Source organism: Chlorocebus sabaeus, chromosome 21 (genome assembly GCF_047675955.1).
Source record: "Chlorocebus sabaeus isolate Y175 chromosome 21, mChlSab1.0.hap1, whole genome shotgun sequence".
NCBI lineage: Eukaryota > Metazoa > Chordata > Mammalia > Primates > Cercopithecidae > Chlorocebus > Chlorocebus sabaeus.
The window spans coordinates 36759478-36779671 of NC_132924.1; the positions used below are offsets into that span (position 1 = coordinate 36759478).

A 20194-nucleotide genomic window follows, 5' to 3' on the forward strand; every position below is an offset into this window, starting at 1 on the left:
CCCACGGTTTCTAATAGAGCTATAACACTCACCACATGGCCCAACATTCCATTCCTTGGAATCCGTGAGGCCAAGAATCCCAGGTCAGAGAACACAAGGCTTGCCACCATCTTGGAACTGGCCACCGCCATTTTGGAAGCAGCCCACCACCATCTTGGAAGCTCTGGGAGCAAGGACCCCCCAGTAACAATAATATGAAGTGTTTTCTAAATATGACCAGTGTGGCATAGAACCTTCTTCTCTTCCTTCTCAAGTCTTCCACCTCCATGTCCTCTAACCCAGCAGTCCACAACCTTTCTGGCACCAGGAAGTTTCATGGAGGGCAATTTTTCCATGGACCGGGACATGGGGGATGATGATTTCAGGATGATTCAAGTGCATTACATTTATTGTGTACTTTATTTCTATTATTATTACATTATAATATATAGTGAAATCATTATACAACTCACCACAGTGTAGAATCAGTAGGAGCCCTGAGCTTGTTTTCCTGCATCTAGACGGTCCTATGTGGGGGTGATGGGAGATGGTGGCAGATCATCAGGCATTAGATTCTCATAAGGAGCATGCAACCTAGATCCCTTGCAAGTGCAGTTCACAATAGGGTTCAAGTTCCTATGAGAATGTAATGCCACCATTGATCTGACAGAAGGCAGAGCTCAGGCAGTAATGTGCATAAAGGGGAAAGGCTGTAAATACAGATGAAACTTCGTTTGCTCACCCCCACTCACCTGCTTCTTTGTGGCCCTGTTCCTAACAGACCACAGAGCAGGGATTGAGGGCCCCTGCTCTAACCCACTGAACATATATGGATGTGTGTTGCTCCAAGTGTCACCGAAACTGCATTTGCAAAAATGATGAAAGTCAAATAAATCTGACATAGCTATTTCCATCTTGCTTCTAACCTCACAAGCTGTGTGTTCATTCCTGGGCATAGGCCAAGCTAACTATGGGAGGAATTTATAGTTTAACTGTAAGGCAAAGACAATAATAGCTCCGCCCTTCCCAAAACTAACTCCCTGCTTGTTCAGGAACCAAAAACCACCCTTGAAAACTAATGAAAGGTCACAAGGTTAGGATTATGGGAGGGTCCTGAATTGCTAAGAAGTAGGTATAGTTAAGTGATAACCTGCTGGGCATGGTGGCTCACACCTGGGCATGGTGGCTCACACCTATAATCCCAGCACTTTGGGAGGCTAAGGTTGGCAGAACATGAGGTCAGGAGTTCAAGACCAGTCTGGCTAACATGCTGAAACCCTGTTTCTACCAAAAATACAAAAAATTAGCCAGGCATGGTGGCATGCACTTGTAATCCCAGCTACTTGGGAGACTGAGGCAGGAGAATCTCTTGAACCTGGGAGGCAGAGGTTGCAGTGAGCCGAGATCATGCAATTGTACTACAGCTTGGGCAACAAGAGCGAAACTCCATCTCAAAAAAAAAAAAAGAAGAAGAAGAAGTGATAACTAGCCACTGTCCCCTGTCCCCCAGCTTGCTTTTCATTTTTTTAGATGCGGAGTCTTGCTCTGTCACCCAGGTTGGAGTGCAGTGCAACCTCCACCTCCCAGGTTCAAGTGATTCTCCTGCCTCAGCCTCCCAAGTAGCTGGGATTACAGGCATGCACCACCACACTGGGGTAATTTTTTCTATTTTTGGCAGAGACGGGGTTTCGCCATGTTGGTCAGGCTGGTCTCGAACTCCTGACATCAAGTGATGTCAGGCCTCGGCCTCCCAAAGTGTTGGGATTACAGGCATGAGCCACCGCACCCCGCCACCAAACTATCCTTGAAAAACCCTAGCTTCCATTTTCTTAGGGAGGCAGATTTGAAAATTATCTCCCATCCTTCTGCTTCGCTGGCCCTCTGATAACTAAACTCTTTCTCTGCTCCAAAAACTGTTGCTCTCAATGCATTGGCTTTTCTAGGCAGCGGGCAAGAAGAACCCATTGGGCTGTTACACCACTTCCAGTGACAGTCTAATAACTCCTCTCCAAAAAGTCATTTTGGTAGAGAGGTGGGGCAAGATGGCCAAATGGAAACCTCCAAGAATTGCCCCCGACATGGGAACAACAAATTGAAAAACTATCCACACAAAAAAGAACCTTCATAAGAACCAAAAATCATGTGAGCAATCACAGTACCTGGTTTTAACATCATATTAAGGAAAAAGGCACTGAAGAGGGTAAAAAAGGCAGTTTTGGATTGCCTACACCACCCCTTCCACATCCTCCAGCAGTGGCCACATGGCATAGAGAATCAGTGTGCTTGGGGGAAGGACAGTGCAGTGATTGCGGGGCCTTGCATTGGAACTCAGTGCTGCCCTGTCACAGTGAAAAACAACACTGGGCAGAATCAGTCAGTGCCGAGGGAGCATTTAGACAAGCTGTAGCCAGAGAGGAGTCTTTCACCCAAGCAGCCAGAACCTGAGTTCTAGCAGGCCCAGCTACCGTGGGCTAAAGTGCTCTGGGGGTCCCAAATAAACTTGAAAGGCAGAATAGGCCAAACGAACTACAATTCCTGGGGAAGTTCTGTTGCTGGGCTTGGTGCCACTGGGCTTAGAATGTACATGACCTAGTGAGATACTAGCTGGGGAGGCCACGGAAGTGTTTGCATCACTCCTCCCCAAGTCACAGGCACTGCTGCTGACAGCACTGGGAGAGACTCCTTCCCACCACTTGAGGAGAAGAGAGGGGAGAGTAAAGAAGACATTGTCTTACAACTTGAATACCAGCTCAACCATAGTAGAATTGTGCACTAGGGGGAGGCCCCCATTTCATGCCCTAGCTCCCACATGAAATTTCTAGACACACCCTGGGCCAGAAGGGAACCCATTGCCTTAAAGGGAAGAACCCAGTCCTGGCAAGATTCATCACTTGCTGACTAACGAGCCTTTGGGCTTGAATAATCAGTAGTAGTAGCTAGCCATGCTGGCTTCAGGTGTGGTGGCTTCAGGGGAGAGACTCCTATTTGAGGAAAGGGAAGAGTAAGGAGACTTTGTCTTGCAACTTGGATACCAGCTCAGCTACTGTGGAGTAGGGCACCAAGCAGGCTCCTGGAGTCCCTGATTCCAGGCCTTGGCTCCTAGACAGCATTTCTGGACATGCTCTGGGCCAAAGAGGACCCCACTGCCCTGAAAGGAGAAACTCAGGACTAGTAGTACTTATCACAAGCTAACTGAAGAGCCCCTGTGCCTTGAGTGAATGTTGGCATAGCCAGGAAGTACTAGCCATGGGCTAGTGCAACAGTGGTCATGGAGAAGGACTTTGATGCTTGAGGAAAAAGGAGGGAAGAGTGAGAATAACTTTATCTTGTGGTTTGGGTGCCAGGTCAGCCACAGCGGAATAGAGTACCAGGTAGATTCCTAAGGTTCCCAACCCCAAACCCTGACTTCCAGACAGCATCTCTGGACCTGCTTGAAGATAGAGAGAACTTGTTGCCCTGAAGGGAAGGACATAGGCTGGCTGAATTCACCAGCTTCTGAATGGAGGCCTTGAGGGAACATAGGCTACTGTAGCCAGACAGTGGTCACTGCAAGCCTTGGACCAGACCCAGTGCTGTGTTGGCATCAGGTCTCTCCCAGCACAGTCACAGTGGAGGCTGCCACAAGGGTGCTTGTGTCACCTCTCCCCTAGCTCCAGGCAGCTCAGTACAGAGACTCCATTTGTTCCAATGAATGTAAGATAAGAGAACAGAGTCTCTGCCTGGTAATCCAGGGAATTCTCCTGGATCTTACCCAAGACCACAAATGTGGTACCTCTATAAGTCTGCAAGAGCCACAGTTTTACTGGGCTTGGGATGGCCCCTAATGCAGATATGGCTGCAGTGACCAAAGACTTAGATCACAACACTTAAGTCCCTTCAAATACTTGGAAAGCCATCCCAAGAAGGGTAGATATAAAAAAATAAAAAGCCCAGACTGTGAAGACAATAATACCTAACTCTTCAATGCCCAGACACCAACAAAAATCTGCATGCATCAAGACTACCTTGGAAAACACGACCTCACCAAACAAACTAATGAAGGCACCAGTGACCAATTCCAGAGAGAAAGAGATACGTGACTTTTCAAACAGAGAATTCAAAATAGCTGTGTTGAGGAAGTTCAACAAAATTCAAGATAACACAGAAGAAATTCAGAATTCTACATGATAAATTTAACAGATTAAAGCAATTAAAAAGAATCTAGCAGAAATTCTGAAGCTGAAAAATGCAATTGACGTACTAAAAAATGCAGTTCCTTACGGGCAGAATTGATCAAGCAGAAGGAAGAATTAGTGAGCTTGAAGATGGGCTATTTGAAAATACACACTCAGAAGAGATAATAGAAAAAAGAATAAAAATGAATGAGGTACACCTATAAGATCTAGAAACTAGCTTCAAAGGGCAAATCTAAGAGTTATTGGCCATAAAGAGGACCTAGAGAGAGAGATCAGTGTAGAAAGTTTATTCAAAGGGGTAATGACAGAGAACTTCCCAAACCTAGAGAAAGATATCAATATTCAAGTACAAGAAGGTTATAGAACACCAAGCAGATTTAACCCAAAGAAGACACCCCAAGACGTTTAATAATCAAACTCCCAAAGATCCAGGATAAAGAAAGAATCCTAAAAGCAAGCAAGAGAAAAGAAACAAATAACATAAAAAGGATTTCTAATAAGTCTGGCAGCAAACTTGTCAGTGGGACTTCACAGGCCAAGAGGGAGTGGCATTACGTATTTAAAGTGCTGAGGGAAAAAACTTTTATCCTAGAATAGTACATCCAGTGAAAATATCCTTCAGATATGAGGGAGAAATAAAGACTTTCCCAGGCAAACAAAAGTTGAGGGATTTCATCAACACCAGACCTGTCCTACAAGAAAGGCTAAAGGGAGTTCCTCAGTCTGAAAGGAAAGGACATTAGTAAGCAATAAGAAACCACCTGAAGGTACGAAACTCCCTCCTAATAGTAAGTACACAGAAAAACACACAATATTATAATACTGTAGTTGTGTGTAAACTGCTCATATCTTGATTAGAAAGACTTAGAGATTAACCTAACCTATCAAAAATAATAGCTACAACAACTTTTCAAGATATAGTATAATAATACATAAATCGAAACAAGAAAAAGTTTTAAAAGTGGGGAGAGTGAAGTTAAAGTGCAGAGTTTTTCTTAGTTTTCTCTTTGTTTGTTAGATTTTTGTTTATGCAATCAATGTTATGTTGTCATCAGTTTAAAACAGGGGGTTATAAAATATTATTTGTGCTGGACGCAGTGGCTCCTGCCTGTAATCCCAGCACTTTGGGAGGCTGAGTTAGGCGGATCACGAGGTCAGGAGGTCGAGACCAGCCTGGCCAACATGGCAAAACCCTGTCTCTACTAAAAATACAAAAATTAGCCAGGCTTGGTGACAGGTGCCTGTAGTCCCAGCTACTGGGGAGGCTGAGGCAGGAGAATCACCTGAAACTGGAAGGCAGAGGTTGCAGGGAGCTGAGATCACATGACTGCACTGCAGCCTGGGTGAAAGGGCGAAACTCCATCTCCAAAAAAAAAAAATTACTTGCAAGCCTCATGGTAACCTTAAATCAGAAAACCTACAACAGAGGTTGGGCACAGTGGCTCACACCTGTAATCTCAGCACTTTGGGAGGCTGAGGCAGGAGGATCACTTGAGCCCAGGAGTTGAGACCAGTCTGGGCAACTTAGTGAGACCCCCATCTCTACAAAAAATAAAAATAAAAAATTAGCTGGGCATGGTGGTGCATGCCTGTAGTCCCAGCTACTCAGGAGGCTAAGGTGGGAGGATTGTTTGAGCCCAGGAGGTCGAGGTTGCAGTAAGCCCTAATCATGCCACTGCTCTCCAGCCTGGATGATGGAGCAGAACCCTGCTCCCCGTCAAAAAAAAAGCCCTAAAACAGATACACAAAAAATAAAAAGCAACAAACTAAAACATATCAGAGATAACCACCTTCACTGAAAGGAAGACAGGAAGAAAAGAAACAAGAGAAGACCACAAAACAACCAGAAAACAAATAATAAATAAAATGGCAGGTATAAGTCCCTACTATCAATAATAACATTGAATGTAAATGGGCTAAACTATCCCATAAAAAAATGGAGTGGCTGAGTGGACAAAAAGCAAGTTCTAATTATCTGTTACCTACAAGAAGCACACTTCACCTGTAAAGACACACATATGGTAAAAATAAAAGGATGGAAAAATATTTTCCATGCAAATAGAAACTAAAAAATAAAGGCAAGAGTATGTATATATATATATATATATATATATATATATATATATATATATGTATATATCAGACAAAATAGATTTCAGACAAAACTATGAAAAGAGATAAAGAAGATCATTATATATTGATAAAAGGGTGAGTTCAGCAGGAGGATATAAATTGTAAATATGTATAGACTCAACACTGGAGCACCCAGATATATAAAGGAAATATAAGAGAGACAGATCCCAATACAATAATAGCTAGAGACTTCAACACCCTCACTGTCAGCTTTGTACAGATCATCCAGACAGAAAATCAACAAAGAAACATCTGACTTAATCTGCATTATAGACCAAATGGACCGAATAGTTATTTACAGAACATTTTATCCAACAGTTGAAGAATATATGTTCTTCTCCACAGCACATGGATTATTCTCAAGGACAGATGATATGTTAAGCCAAAAAACAAGTCTCTAAAAATTTTAAAAAAATAGGAATCCTATGAAATATCTTCTCTGACTCTAATAGAATAAAACTAGAAATCAATAACAAGGGGAACTTTAGAAACTATGCAAATACATGGAAATAAAACAATACACTCCTAAATGACCAGTGGGTCAATGAAGAAATTGAGAAGGAAATTGAAAAATTTATTCAAGCAAATGAAATTGGAAACACAGCACAACAAAACCTGTGAGGTACAGCAAAAACAGTACTAAGAGGGAAGTTTATAGCAATAAATGCCTACATCAAAAAGTAGAAAAACTTCAAAATAAACAACCTAATGATATATCTTAAAGAACTAGAAAAGCAAGAAGAAACCAAATCCAAAATTAGCAGAAGAAAAAAATTATTAATAAAGATCAGAGCAGAAATTAATGAAATTTAAAAATACAAAAGATAAATGAACCAAAAAGTTAGTTTTTGATAAGATAAAATCAACAAACTTTTAGCCAGAATAGGAAAAAAAAACACTCAAAATCAGAGATGAAAAAATATACATTAAAACTGATACTACAGAATTCAAAAAGTCACTAGCGACTACTATGAGCAACTACATACCAATAAATTAGAAAACCTAGAAGAAATAGATAAATTCCTAGACACATACAATCTACCAAGATTGAGCAATAAAGAAATCCAAAACCTGGGCCGGGCGCAGTGGCTCAAGCCTGTAATCCCAGCACTTTGGGAGGCCGAGACAGGCGGATCACGAGGTCAGGAGATCAAGACCATCCTGGCTAACACGGTGAAACCCTGTCTCTACTTAAAAATACAAAAAACTAGCCGGGCGAGGTGGCAGGCGCCTGTAGTCCCAGCTACTCAGGAGGCTGAGGCAGGAGAATGGCGTAAACCCTGAAGGAGGAGCTTGTAGTGAGCTGAGATACGGCCAGTGTACTCCAGCCCGGGCAACAGAGGGAGACTCCGTCTCAAAAAAAAAAAAAAAAGAAATCCAAAACCTGAACAGACCAATAGCAGGTAATGAGATCAAAGCCATAATAAAAACTCTACCAGCAAAGAAAAGTCCAGGACTAAATGAATGGCTTCACTGCTGAATTTTACCAGACTGAATTGGTATTTTATTTGTTTTTGTTTTGTTTTGTTTTGTTTTTGAAACGGAGTCTCTCACTGTCACCCGGGCTGGAGTGCAGTGGCACAATCTTGGCTCACTGCAACCTCCGCCTTCCGGGTACAACAATTCTCCTGCCTCAGCCCCCTAAGTAGCTGGAATTACAGAGGCCTGCCACTACACCCGGCTACTTTTTTTTTCTATTTTTAGTAGAGACGGGGTTTCACTATGTTGGCCAGACTGATCTCGAACTCCTAACCTCGTGATCTGCCCGCCTCGGCCTCCCAAACTGCTGGGATTACAGGCATGAGCCACCGCGCCCAGCCTGAATTGGTATCGTAAAGAATACCAATTCTGTTCAAACTATTCTGAAAAATAGAGGAGGAGAGAATACTTCCAAATTTATTCTACAAGGCCAATATTACCCTGATGCCAAAACAAAAGAAAAGAAAAGAAAGAGAGAGAGAGAGAGAGAGAGAGAGAGAGAGAGAGAGAGAGAGAGAGAGAGAGAAAGAAAGAAAGAAAGAAAGAAAGAAAGAAAGAAAGAAAGAAAGAAAGAAAGAAAGAAAGGAAGAAGGAAAGAAAGAAAGAAAGAAAACTACAGACCAACACACCTGATGAACACTAATGCAAATATTCTCGACAAAATACTAGCAAACCAAATTCAACAATTTAAAAGATCATTCATCATGACCAAGTGGGATTTATCCCAGGAATGCAAGGATGATTCAACATACACAAATCAATCAGTGTGATACATCATCTCAACAGAATGAAAAACAAAAACCATATGATCCTTTCAATTGATGTTGAAAATTATTTGATAAAGTTCAATATCCTTCATGGCAAAAAACTGGATATAGAAGGAGCATATCTCAAAACAATAAAAGCCATATATAACTGAAAGCCTCTCCTCTAAGATCTGGAACATGACAAGGATGCCTACATTCACCACTGTTATTCAGTATGGTGCTGGAATTCTTAACTAGAGCAATCAGACAAAAGAAAGAAATAAAGGGCATCCACATTGGAAAGAAAGAAGTCAAATTATCCTTTTTTGCAGATGATACTATCTTAAATTTGTAAAAACCTAAAGACTCCACCAAAGAACTATTAGAACTGATAATCAAATTCAGAAAAGTTGCAGGATACAAAATCAACAAACAAAATCAGAAGCATCTCTATATACCAAAAGCAAAACAATCTGAAAAAGACATCAAGAAAGTAATCCCATTTACAATAGCTACAAATAAAATAAAATGCCTAGTAATTATCTTAGCCAAAGATGTAAAAGATCTCTGCAATGAAAACTATAAAATGTTGATGCAGGAAACTGAAGAGAAGACAAAAATACAGAAAGTTATTTCATGTTCCTAGATTAGAAGAATTAATATCGTTAAAATGTTCATACTACCCAAAGCAATCTACAGATTCAATGCAATCCCTATCAAAATATCAATGACACTTTTTACAGGAATAACAAAAATAATCCCAAAATGTATATGGAACTATAAAAGACTCAGAACAGTCAAGGCATCCTGAACAAAAATAATCAAACTGAAGGAATCACATTACCTGACTTTAAATTATATTACAGAGCTATAGTAACCAAAACAGCAGGTACTGGCATAAAAACAGGCACATAGTCCAATGGAACAGAATAAAGAATCCAGAAATGAATGTATATGTCTATAGTGAACTCATTTTCAACAAAAGTGCCAAGGACATACATTGGGTAGAGGACAGTTTCTTCAATAAATGGTGCTGGAAAAATTGGATATCCATATGCAAAAGAATGAAACTAGACCTCTATTTCCGGCCATATACAAAAATCAAATCAAAATGGATTAAAGACTTAAATCTAAGACCTCAAATTATTAAATTACTAAAAGAAAACATTAGGAAAACGCCACAGGACATTGGTCTGGGCAAGGATTCCTTGAGTAATACCCCACAAGCAAAGGCAATCAAAGCAAAATGAACAAATGGGATCACATCAAGTTAAAAAGTTTCTGCACAGCAAAGGAAACTATCAACAAAGTAGAGAGACAACCCACAGAATGGGAGAAAATATGTGCAAACTATCCCTCTGACAAGGTATTAATAACAAGAATATATAAGAAACTCAAACAACTCTATAGGAAAAAAACATCTAATCCCAATCAAAAAAGATATGAAGAGACTTTTCTCAAAAGAAGGCCTAAAAATGGCAAACAGGTCTATGAAAAGGTACTCAACATCATTGATCAAAGAAATGCAAATCAAAAGTACGAGATATCATCTCACTTTAGTTAAAATGGCTTTTATCTCAAAGACAGGCAATAACAAATTCTGGCGAGGATGTGGAGAAAAAGGAATGCTCATACAGTGTTGATGAGAATGTAAATTAATAGAACTTAATGATGGTTTGGAAGTTCCTCAAAAAACTAAAAATAGAGCTACCATATGATCCAGCCACCACCTCCCGGGTTCAACAGATTCTCCTGCCTCAGCCTCCCGAGTAGCTGGGATTAGAGGCACCCGCCATCACCCCCATCTAATTTTTGTATTTTTAGTACAGATGGGGTTTCACCATGTTGGTCAGGCTGGTCTTGAACTCCTGACCTCAGCACCATATGATCCATATTTAGGTATATACCCAAAAGAAAGGACATCGGATATCAAAGAGATATCTGCACTCAAATGTTTACTGCAGCACTATTCACAATAGTCAAAATTTGGAAATCTGTTGATGTCCATCAACAGATGAATGGATTTTTAAAAATGTGGTACATGTACAAAATGGGGTACTGTTCTGCTATAAAAATTAATTAGATCATGTCATTTGCAAAAACATGGATGGAACTGGAAGTCATTATGTTAAGTGAAATAAGCCAGACACAGAAAGGCAACCTTCACATGTTCTCACTTATTTGTGGAGGCTAAAAGTCAAAGCAATTGAACTCATGGAGATAGAGAGTGGAATGATGGTTAAAAAAGTCAAAGCAATTGAACTCATGGAGATAGAGAGTGGAATGATGGTTACCAAAGGCCAGGAAGATTAGTGGTTGGGGGTAGAGGGTATTAAGAATGGCTATTGGATACAAAAATAAAGTTAGAAGAATGGGGCCAGGTGCAGTGGCTCATGCCTGTAATCCCAGCACTTTGGAAAGCCAATGCAGGTGAATCACCTGAGGTCAGGAGTTTGAGACCAGCCTGACCAATATGGTAAAACCCCATCTCTACTAAAAATATAAAAATTAGCTGGGTGTAGTGGTGTGCGCCTGTAGTCCCAGCTACTTGGGAGGCTGACACATGAAATGGCACCACTGAAGAAGAATGAATAAGGTCTAGTATTTGGTAACACAACAGGGTGACTACACTCAACAGTAATTTATTGTACATTAAACAAACTAAATGTATAATTGGATTGCTTGTAACAGAAAGAAATGATAAATGCTTGAGGTGATAGATAGACCATTTACCCTGATGTGATTATTACACATTGTATGCCTGTATGAAAATATCTCACGTACCTCTTAAGTATATATATGTGTATATATATACCTACTTTGTACTAATAAAAACTTTAAAAGGTACGTATACGTTATCATTGCATCCTCTTTATTTTTCATTTCCAGAATTTCTAATTAATTCTTTTTCAAATCTTTTCTTTTTAAACATCATAATTTCTAGTTCCCTTTAAAAATTTTCGACTTTGGCTTTTTTCTCTAGAACATCATAAATGTATTACAGACTGCCTGATAATTCCAAAACAAGGAATCCCTATGATCTTTTTTCTTGCTTCTGCTGATTCTCTTTTTTTTTTTTTTTTTTTTTTTTTGAGACGGAGTCTCGCTGTGTCACCCAGGCTGGAGTGCAGTGGCGCGATCTCGGCTCACTGCAAGCTCCGCCTCCCGGGTTCACGGCATTTTTTTTTTTTTTTTTTTTTTTTTTTTTTTTGTATTTTTAGTAGAGACGGGGTTTCACCATGTTAGCCAGGATGGTCTCCATCTCCTGACCTCGTGATCCACCCACCTCGGCCTCCCAAAGTGCTAGAATTACAGGCTTGAGCCACCGCGCCTGGCCCTGCTGATTCTCATTCATATTGTGTATGCAATTATTTTTCGTTGTTGGATGAATACTTTATTTGAAAATTTTATTTGTAGAAATAATTTGAAGTCTAGCTGATATTATCTTCTGCCAGAAAGAATTTTCATTTGGTTTTAGCAGGTATCTGGAGGCAACAGAACTCCTTATTCCAAGTTCAAAAGTTGAGGCTTTCCTTGACCAGCCAGAAAATATGTCAGGCCGCAGACCTTGTAAGATGTGGTTTTTGGCCAGTTCACCCACACTACCAGGGTGCAGCCTAAATGCTGGCCTAAAGTAGGGTGTGGTTTGCCAGGTTCCAAACCTCTGTAAGCCCTGAATTGATATAACAGATGGATGGAGAGAGAGAGAGAGAGACAGACAGACAGACAGACAGACAGACAGATAGATAATGGGAATCCTCAGTGGCCTGAACTGAGATACTCCTCTAGAGAAGATCTGTGTTTGCTTCTGCCAGCCACAGGGATACACTGCCCATCCACAATGTCATTGTTCATTTTTCAGATAGAGTTTTCTCAGACTATGCGAGTAGAGTACAATCAAACCCTAAGCCTGCATGAAGGCAGACCTGTGGTTATGAATTCTTAGGGAATACTTTTTTCTGCCACTTGATACTAAGGCCAAGATAGGCAAGACTAACCTGGTTCTTCTCTTTGCTGGTGGAAAGACTGTATTTTATTCTTTAGATTTAAGTGTACCAGGATTATGCATGGATCTCTGCCAACTTTCCCCCCAGCTTGCCCATTACCATTTCACATGAGCTTTACTTCCATTTTGCTGCACTGCTATTACAGCCTGATGCTCAACACAAGTCCTTAAGATGGCCCTGGAGTCAGCTTATGCTTATCACACTATTATCAGTTCTTATGCCCTACCTCACCACCTGTCTCTAACCTGGAGATTTCTCTTACTTGTGTCTCAATTTTGATTGGGTAGGGTGGGGGATTTTACTAGATTTTTTTCAATCAGAAGAGTTTTTAAAAATACAGTCGTCCCCACTTACCCATAGTGGATGACTGAAACTGCAAATAGTACCAAACGCTATATATATATAGTAATGTACAACATAACAATGTTTTGATCAGTGATGATCACAAATACAATGGTGTTTTTGTTTTGTTTTGTTTTGTTTTTGGAGATGGAGTTTCGCTCCTGTTGCCCAGGCTGGAGTGCAATGGCGCGATCTCGGCTCACTGCAACCTCCACCTCCCGGGTTCAAGTGATTCTCCTGCCTCAGCCTCCCAAATAGCTGGGTTTACAGGCACCTGCCACCATGCCCAGCTAATTCTGTATGTTCAGTAGAGATGGGGTTTCACTATTTGGCCAGGCTGGTCTCGAAATCCTGACCTCAGGCGATCCACCCGCGTTGGCCTCCCAAAGTGCTAGGATTACAGGCACGAGCCACCGCGCCTGGCCAATGTTGTTGTTTTTTTTCTTTCTGTACCTCTTCTATGTTTAGGTACACAAATACCATTGCATTGCAATTGCCTACAGTATTCTGTACAGTATCATGCTGTACAGGTTTCTAGCCTAGAAGCAGTAGGCTACACCATATAGCCTAAGTGTGTAGTAGGCTTGTATTAGTCTGTTTTCACACTGCTATAAAGAAATACCCAGACTGGGTAATTTATAAAGAAAAGAGGTTTAATTGACTTATACTTCTGCATGGCTGGAGAGGCCTCGGGAAACTTATAATCATGGCAGAAGGGGAAGTAGGCACATCTTACATGGTGGCAGGAAAGAGAGCACAGAGGAAATGCCAGACATTTATCAAACAACCAGATCTAGTGAGAACTCCCTCACTATCACAAGAACAGCATGGAGGAAACCACGCCCATGATCCAATCACCTCCTACCAGCTCCTTACCTTGACATGTGGGGGATTAGAATTCAAGATGAGATTTGTGTGAAGACACAAAGCCAAACTATATTAAGGCTATACCATCTAGGTTTGTGTAAGTACACTCTACAATGTTCACAATGACAAAATTACCTAACATCACATTTGTCAGAACATATCCCTATTGTTAAGTGATGTATGGTTGTACTATGGTTTTTGTCTATATAGTACATACATAACTATGATATAATTTAATTTATAAATTAGGCACAGTAAGAGACTAACAATAATCACGAAGTAGAACAGTTATAACAATTTACTGTAATAAAAGTTATGTGAGGCCAGGCACGGTGGTTCACACCTATAATCCCAGCACTTTGGGAGGCCGAGGTGAACACATCACAAGGTCAGGAGTTCGAGACCAGCCTGGCCAATATGGTGAAACCCTGTCTCTACTAAAGATTTAAAAAATTAGCTGGGCGTGGTTGTACGTGCCTGTAATCCCAGCTACTCAGGAGGCTGAGGCAGGAGAATTGCTTGAATCCAGGAGGTGAAGGTTGCCATGAGCCAAGATTGTGCCACTGCACTCCATCCTGGGTGACAGAGCAAGACTCTGTCTCAAAAATAAAAAAATAAATAATTTTTAAAAAGATGGAGGTGGGGGAGTAGATATAACAGAGATGAATATGAAACAAAGCGGCTTGCAGAATGTTATTGTTCTCTTCAACTAATTCTCTTAGGTACCGCAAGTAAATTGTAAGTACCATGAATCTCTTGAATACATATATAACACAAAATTTATGGTATCTGCTTTACTACAGGAAGATGCTAACTGTTCATTTTTGTGGTTATTCTTTCTGTCTCTTCATCTTCCCATTACTTTCAATAGCAACTCTTTATCCACAATTTCCTTAGTTAAAAAAAAAAAAAAGAAAAAGAAAAAACTGGCCAGGCGCACTGGTTCACACCTGTAATCCCAGCTCTTTGGGAGGCTGAGGCAGGTGGATCACGAGGTCAGGAGTTCAAGACCAGTCTGGCCAACATAGTGAAACCCCGTCTCTACTAAAAATACAAAAAATTAGCCGGACGTGGTGGTGTGCGCCTGTAATCCCAGCTACTCAGAAGGCTGAGGCAGGAGAATCACGTGAACCTGGGAAGCAGAGGTTGCAGTGAGCTGAGATCACACCACTGCACTCCAGTCTGGGCAAGGGCAGAACCAGACTCCATCTCAAAAAAAAAAAAAAAAAAAAAAAAAAGCTTCCTGTTTTCTATTCTTCCTGTCATGAAAATAAATTTAAAATGGCTTCAATCCATTCATTTGGCTGACTTATTCGTACATCTATATGATCTGCAGTATCAGCACATGAAACCTCATCAGTATGAACAGAGAGTAGTTACTTCTGATGATAGAAGAGTTACCTATTTAAGGACTACATTGTCCTTAGAAGGGTATGAGTGGCAATATCAGGACCTGGCTTCATAAGGATGTGCTGAATTTTCAAGGTGTTGCTAAGCTTGGTCTTTTAAAAATTTCCATAGTTTGCCAAATAAGCCTACTTAAGGAGTTACACCCAAATGCTGACTATCTTTGTCCCCTCCAAAAAGCACAAAAGGTCTTGAATAAGTGTGGTGATTTCTGCTCTGTTTTATAGGAAGACTGTGGCTGTAGTGTGTGAAATTAGAGGGGAACTGGAAGTCAGGACAGTTCAGAAACAAAAAAACACTCGTCATATAGGGAAATGGAGGATCGGAGCAGAAATAATAAGACCAGTGGTTTGGAAGTGATCTAAGATAATCTACGTCAACCTCCTTGTATCTATTACTTAAGTTGCAGGATGGGAAAAAGGATCCCAGAATGTAAGCTCCACCAGAAAGAGTCCTCACTGATTTATAATACTCCAGGTACCTAGAAAAATACCTGGCACATAACATGCATTCGATAAACACTTTTTTTTTTTTTTTTTTTTTTTGAGAGAGAGTCTCACTCTGTCGCCCAGGCTGGAGTGCAGTGGCACGATTTCGGCTCACTGCAGCCTCTGCCTCCCAGGTTCAAGCGATTCTCCTGTCTCAGCCTCCTGAGTAGCTGGGATTATAGGCGCGCGCCACCACGCACGGCTAATTTTTGTATTTTTAGTAGACACGGGGTTTCGTCATGTTGGTCAGGCGGGTCTCGAACCCCTGACCTCAGTGATACACCCGCCTCGGCCTCCCAAAGTGCTGGGATTACAGGCGTGAACCACCTCGCCCGGCCAATAAACACTTGACTTAATACGGCAGTGCCAGACAGAATACAAGGAGAGAGAAGAAAGAAAAAAAAAAGAAAGATGGAAAAATTAATCAGAACTTGGGACCAGAATTTGAGGGGTAAAGGAGTCAAGAAAACCAGTGACAGAACTAGGCATGTCAGGAAGAGGATCTAGTTTTAAAGGATGGCTATGATAACTAAAAGCTGGGTATTAACGCCTTTATTTCCAATATGATCTTAACTGCATTAAGTTTACTTGAACATGACCTTTACCTAGGTCAGAAGGGATGCAAATCCTCTAGATTTCCAGTAATTCTCTAACCATCTAAAAATGTTTCTTCCTAGATGTTGCCAGCACACATTCTGTGTTCTTTCGGCACACGAACGCGAGGGGGAGGAGGGCGTTAGCAGAAAAGACGCTGACAGGTAAGGGGGTCAGAGGGATAATCCTGTTCTGCCGCAAATGCAGCACGTTCCTCAGTCTTGGGGCGTCCATCAAGCGGAGAGCTGGAAGATGACTGAAAGTAACGGAGTAGAGGTGGAACTAGAACAAGGTCACGAGCTAGTGCCCAACTCGTGTAACTCCTGGTTCCAGGCTGTCCCTTTAGGATGCTGCTGGCGCCAGCCATGGGAGCACGACAGAGTCTGGGTAAAGGTCGCCAGCTGACAAGATGGTAGCTAGGAGACCTCTAGGTGCGCCAAAACTAGGGCGTCTTTTCCTGGACGGGCAGAACGCCCTGCTCAAAGATCATTACATCACCACGCCCAAGAACTGATACTTTAGCAGGGCAACGCGCCAACAAGGCGACTCCGCCCCACCCTCCCCGCTCCTCCAGCACACGCAAGCGCACAGAGGCCCGCGGGTGACATCACCCCTCCCGACACTACCTCGTTGTCGTACGACCAAAGGCCTGTCGTAACGGCCGGGCAAGAAAGGCCTCGAGAGGAAGGGCACGCACGCCGCACATCCTAACCTGCTCGCCTGCATGCGCGCGCAGGTCCTTTGCGCAGGCATTGGGACTGGAGCCAATGAGGTGCGGCGACGTTACTGCGTAGCCGCCAGCTCGACCGCACGTCAGGGCGCGGGAGCGCGGAGCGAGTTTGGTTGCACTTACACCGGTACTTAAGCGCGGACCGGCGTGTCCTTGGACTTAGAGAGTGGGGACGTCCTGCGTTGGAGCGGGAATTTTCCTTGCGCCGGCGATTAAAGAGGTGAGAGCGGGTCGCGGAAGCCGCACCTGGTTAGAGGCAGAGCTGTGGGCAGCGCGCACTCGCGAGCGACCGAGATCCACGCGGGCAGCCTCCGAGTGGAGCCCGCGCTGGGTGGGAGGGCCGGGAGTGAGGACCCTGGACTGTGGTCAGACCGAGCCGGGCGAGTAACCGCTTGAGGTGCGGCGGAGCCCTAACTAGGGACAGGTATGGTCTCAGTCAGGGACTAGAGGCGGCTTAGATACAGATCCGAGGAAGACGCGGCCCCTTCCGTAGTGGTTGCTGAGGGGCTATGGAAATGATAGGCAAGACTTCCCACCCGGAAAGCCGAAGCTTAGCACTTCACGTTCTCCTTCAGAGGGCAAAAGCTGTTGCTCTTCTAATAAGGGGCCATTTCTTTACGTGGGCACGTTTCTTCCGTCAGTCGTTCTGACATCCTAGAAACAGTTTCATCAGTCACCTTGAAACCGACCTGGATGGGTGACCTCATGTTCGCCCCAGGGGATCACAGGTAGGAGAGTTGGGATGTCCCGGGGGACCGTGCAGCCTGCCCCTGCGTTCCCATTTACAAGTTCGAGTGTCAGGCTACTCCTGTGAACTGGGCAGGTAGAAACAGCCAGTACCGCTTTTTAAACATTTGTGTGCTTTGCAATATCTTCAGGGAGAGGTAGCTTTACATTGTAGTAAGATTAAATGACTAGGCCTTCTTAAAAATTGAAATTGTGGTGATTCTTAATGTGATCGCCCTTCAGCTTCAGATCTGTGACTTAGTGACCATGATTTTCTCTTCTGAAACTGGAGTTTGAATTAGGTTCCCTCTTTGCTTGCTTGGGCTTTAACGTTCCTTCACGTATACACACGAAAATAGGTTTTTGAGGAGGTGCTCCTAAAAAATGTTTTTGGTGTTAAAGAGTATTTGGTATAAAGAGTATTAAAGCAATACAAGATTAATTCTGGTATTTAATGACATAAATTACCAATGGATTGGTAATTAAGTGGCTAGAGTGGTCATTCATTTACACTGTATTTGTTACCTGAGGAAAAATTACTAAGTTGGGGCTTTCGTTTTTAGAATTAAATATGGGTGATGTTGAGAAAGGCAAGAAGATTTTTATTATGAAGTGTTCCCAGTGCCACACCGTTGAAAAGGGAGGCAAGCACAAGACTGGGCCAAATCTCCATGGTCTTTTCGGGCGGAAGACAGGTCAGGCCCCTGGATACTCTTACACAGCCGCCAATAAGAACAAAGGTAAGAGTCACTTGTTAAATAAAACAGTACAAAACGCACGAATGTCACCTGTGACACACTATCAGGAGTGTGAAATACTTACCCGATGCATTCTTTCTTATTTAGGTATCACCTGGGGAGAGGATACACTGATGGAGTATTTGGAGAATCCCAAGAAGTACATCCCTGGAACAAAAATGATCTTTGTCGGCATTAAGAAGAAGGAAGAAAGGGCAGACTTGATAGCTTATCTCAAAAAAGCTACTAATGAGTAATAATTGGCCACTGCCTTATTTATTACAAAACAAATGTCTCATGACTTTTTTATGTGTACCATACTTTAATAGATCTCATACACCAGAATTCAGATCATGAATGACTGACAGAGTATTTTGTTGGGCAGTCCTGATTTAAAACTAAGACTGGCTTGTGGTTAAATGAATATGTTCAGTTTTTGAATTTTAATAGTAATTCCAATTCAGTAAATGCTATCACTGTTTACCCCTTCTAAAGATATGATTAGACTTTGTTAGTAATGTTCAACTTTTCGCAAAGATGGTGAGTGCCATCTTAAAACTTACTGGAGATTGGTTTTATATTTAGATTTATATAGCTGGTTATGTGAATATATTTAAATACTGGGGAAATTCCTTCACTGTCTCAGAACTAAGCAAGATTCACCTGTGTTTTGTGTTCATTTGCCTCTTAAAGGCAAGGGTTGAAGATAAATAAGGTAGCAATGTCTAGAGTTTTGGCCTTAACATTGCCAATCTAATTATAATTCCCTGTATTTAAAATGGTTCCTTTTACTTATTGAAAAGCATTTTAGTATGGTTTATGTGTAATATTAAAGATTATTCAACACTTCTCACATCTTACAAATCTATAAGGTCACATGCTTTTAAAATAGTAGCAAGTTAAACTTCACTCTTGAATTCTTTACAATCTAAGTCAAACTAAGTTATAATTTAGGATTGTCTTTAAACAGCCATTCAAAAACATAAAACTGTAGAACTGTGTATTTGTGATTGGGAATGGTGCTTTTGCCAACGTAAAAGGATTAAAGTAGCGGAGATATACACAAATTTTAAAATGTGTGATCCCAAGACTAAAGATAATTAAAAAGAAAACCACAGATCATGATTTTTTGACTGTGCTTGATTTCATGACTGATGCAGAAACTTTAATGATTAAAAAGTGCAGGAGCCCTAAATATCAGTGCAGCAGCATTAACCAGTCATGGTGCTAGATTGTTTACTTGGTTTTCTAGGATTGCCTGAACTGGAATAACACTTCACTAATTGACTCTTAGTTTCTTTGCCCAGATTGAGAACTGCAGCATTTATGCCAGACATGGACAGACAAATGCTTCTGGTCATAGTTTTGTGATGTGTAACAGTGTAATTACATACTGAATTATTTCATGCATAGTCTGTGCCATACACATTTAGAATAGTCCTTGGAGATTTTATGGAGATGGTGAGCACAAGGTAAGACATAAAGAAAGATGAGAAAATAAATCTGTGCTGGCGAGCTGAGAGCTGTATCTTTGTGGGACAGTGAGAAGACTGGGAAGATGTAAATCCATAGTCTCAAAGGTGATAGGGATGATTAGATAGGTGTTTAAGGCCTGAAAGCAATTTATAACATGTGAGTCTTATTTTTATTTATAGAAGAAATGTGGAAAGCTTGCTGTAATTCGTATTTGAAATCCTAGTCTGAGTTATGGCGGGGAATTTAAAGATGCATCCTGGAAATCCTTTTAAGATTTCAGCCTTTGAAAGGCCTGGTAGCAGAGGACT

The 20194-nt window shown here is 41.7% G+C and overlaps 2 protein-coding genes across 2 annotated transcripts in view; one reads left to right on the plus strand and one right to left on the minus strand.

Moving 5' to 3' along the window:
• LOC119618095 (uncharacterized) overlaps positions 1 to 16970 on the minus strand; it is an 81594-nt gene extending 64624 nt beyond the window's left edge. The window contains exon 1 of the mRNA XM_073009034.1: positions 16844 to 16970. Within this exon, the coding sequence (XP_072865135.1) occupies positions 16844 to 16970 (127 nt within the window). The remainder of the gene's footprint in view (positions 1 to 16843) is intronic.
• Positions 16971 to 17058: 88 nt separating this feature from the next.
• Positions 17059 to 19535, plus strand: CYCS (cytochrome c, somatic). Its single transcript, XM_038004750.2, has 3 exons — positions 17059 to 17167; positions 18237 to 18413; positions 18519 to 19535. The coding sequence occupies exons 2-3, from the start codon at positions 18245 to 18247 to the stop codon at positions 18665 to 18667; spliced, it is 318 nt and encodes a 105-aa protein (XP_037860678.1). The 5' UTR covers positions 17059 to 17167; positions 18237 to 18244; the 3' UTR covers positions 18668 to 19535.
• Positions 19536 to 20194: the final 659 nt, after the last annotated feature.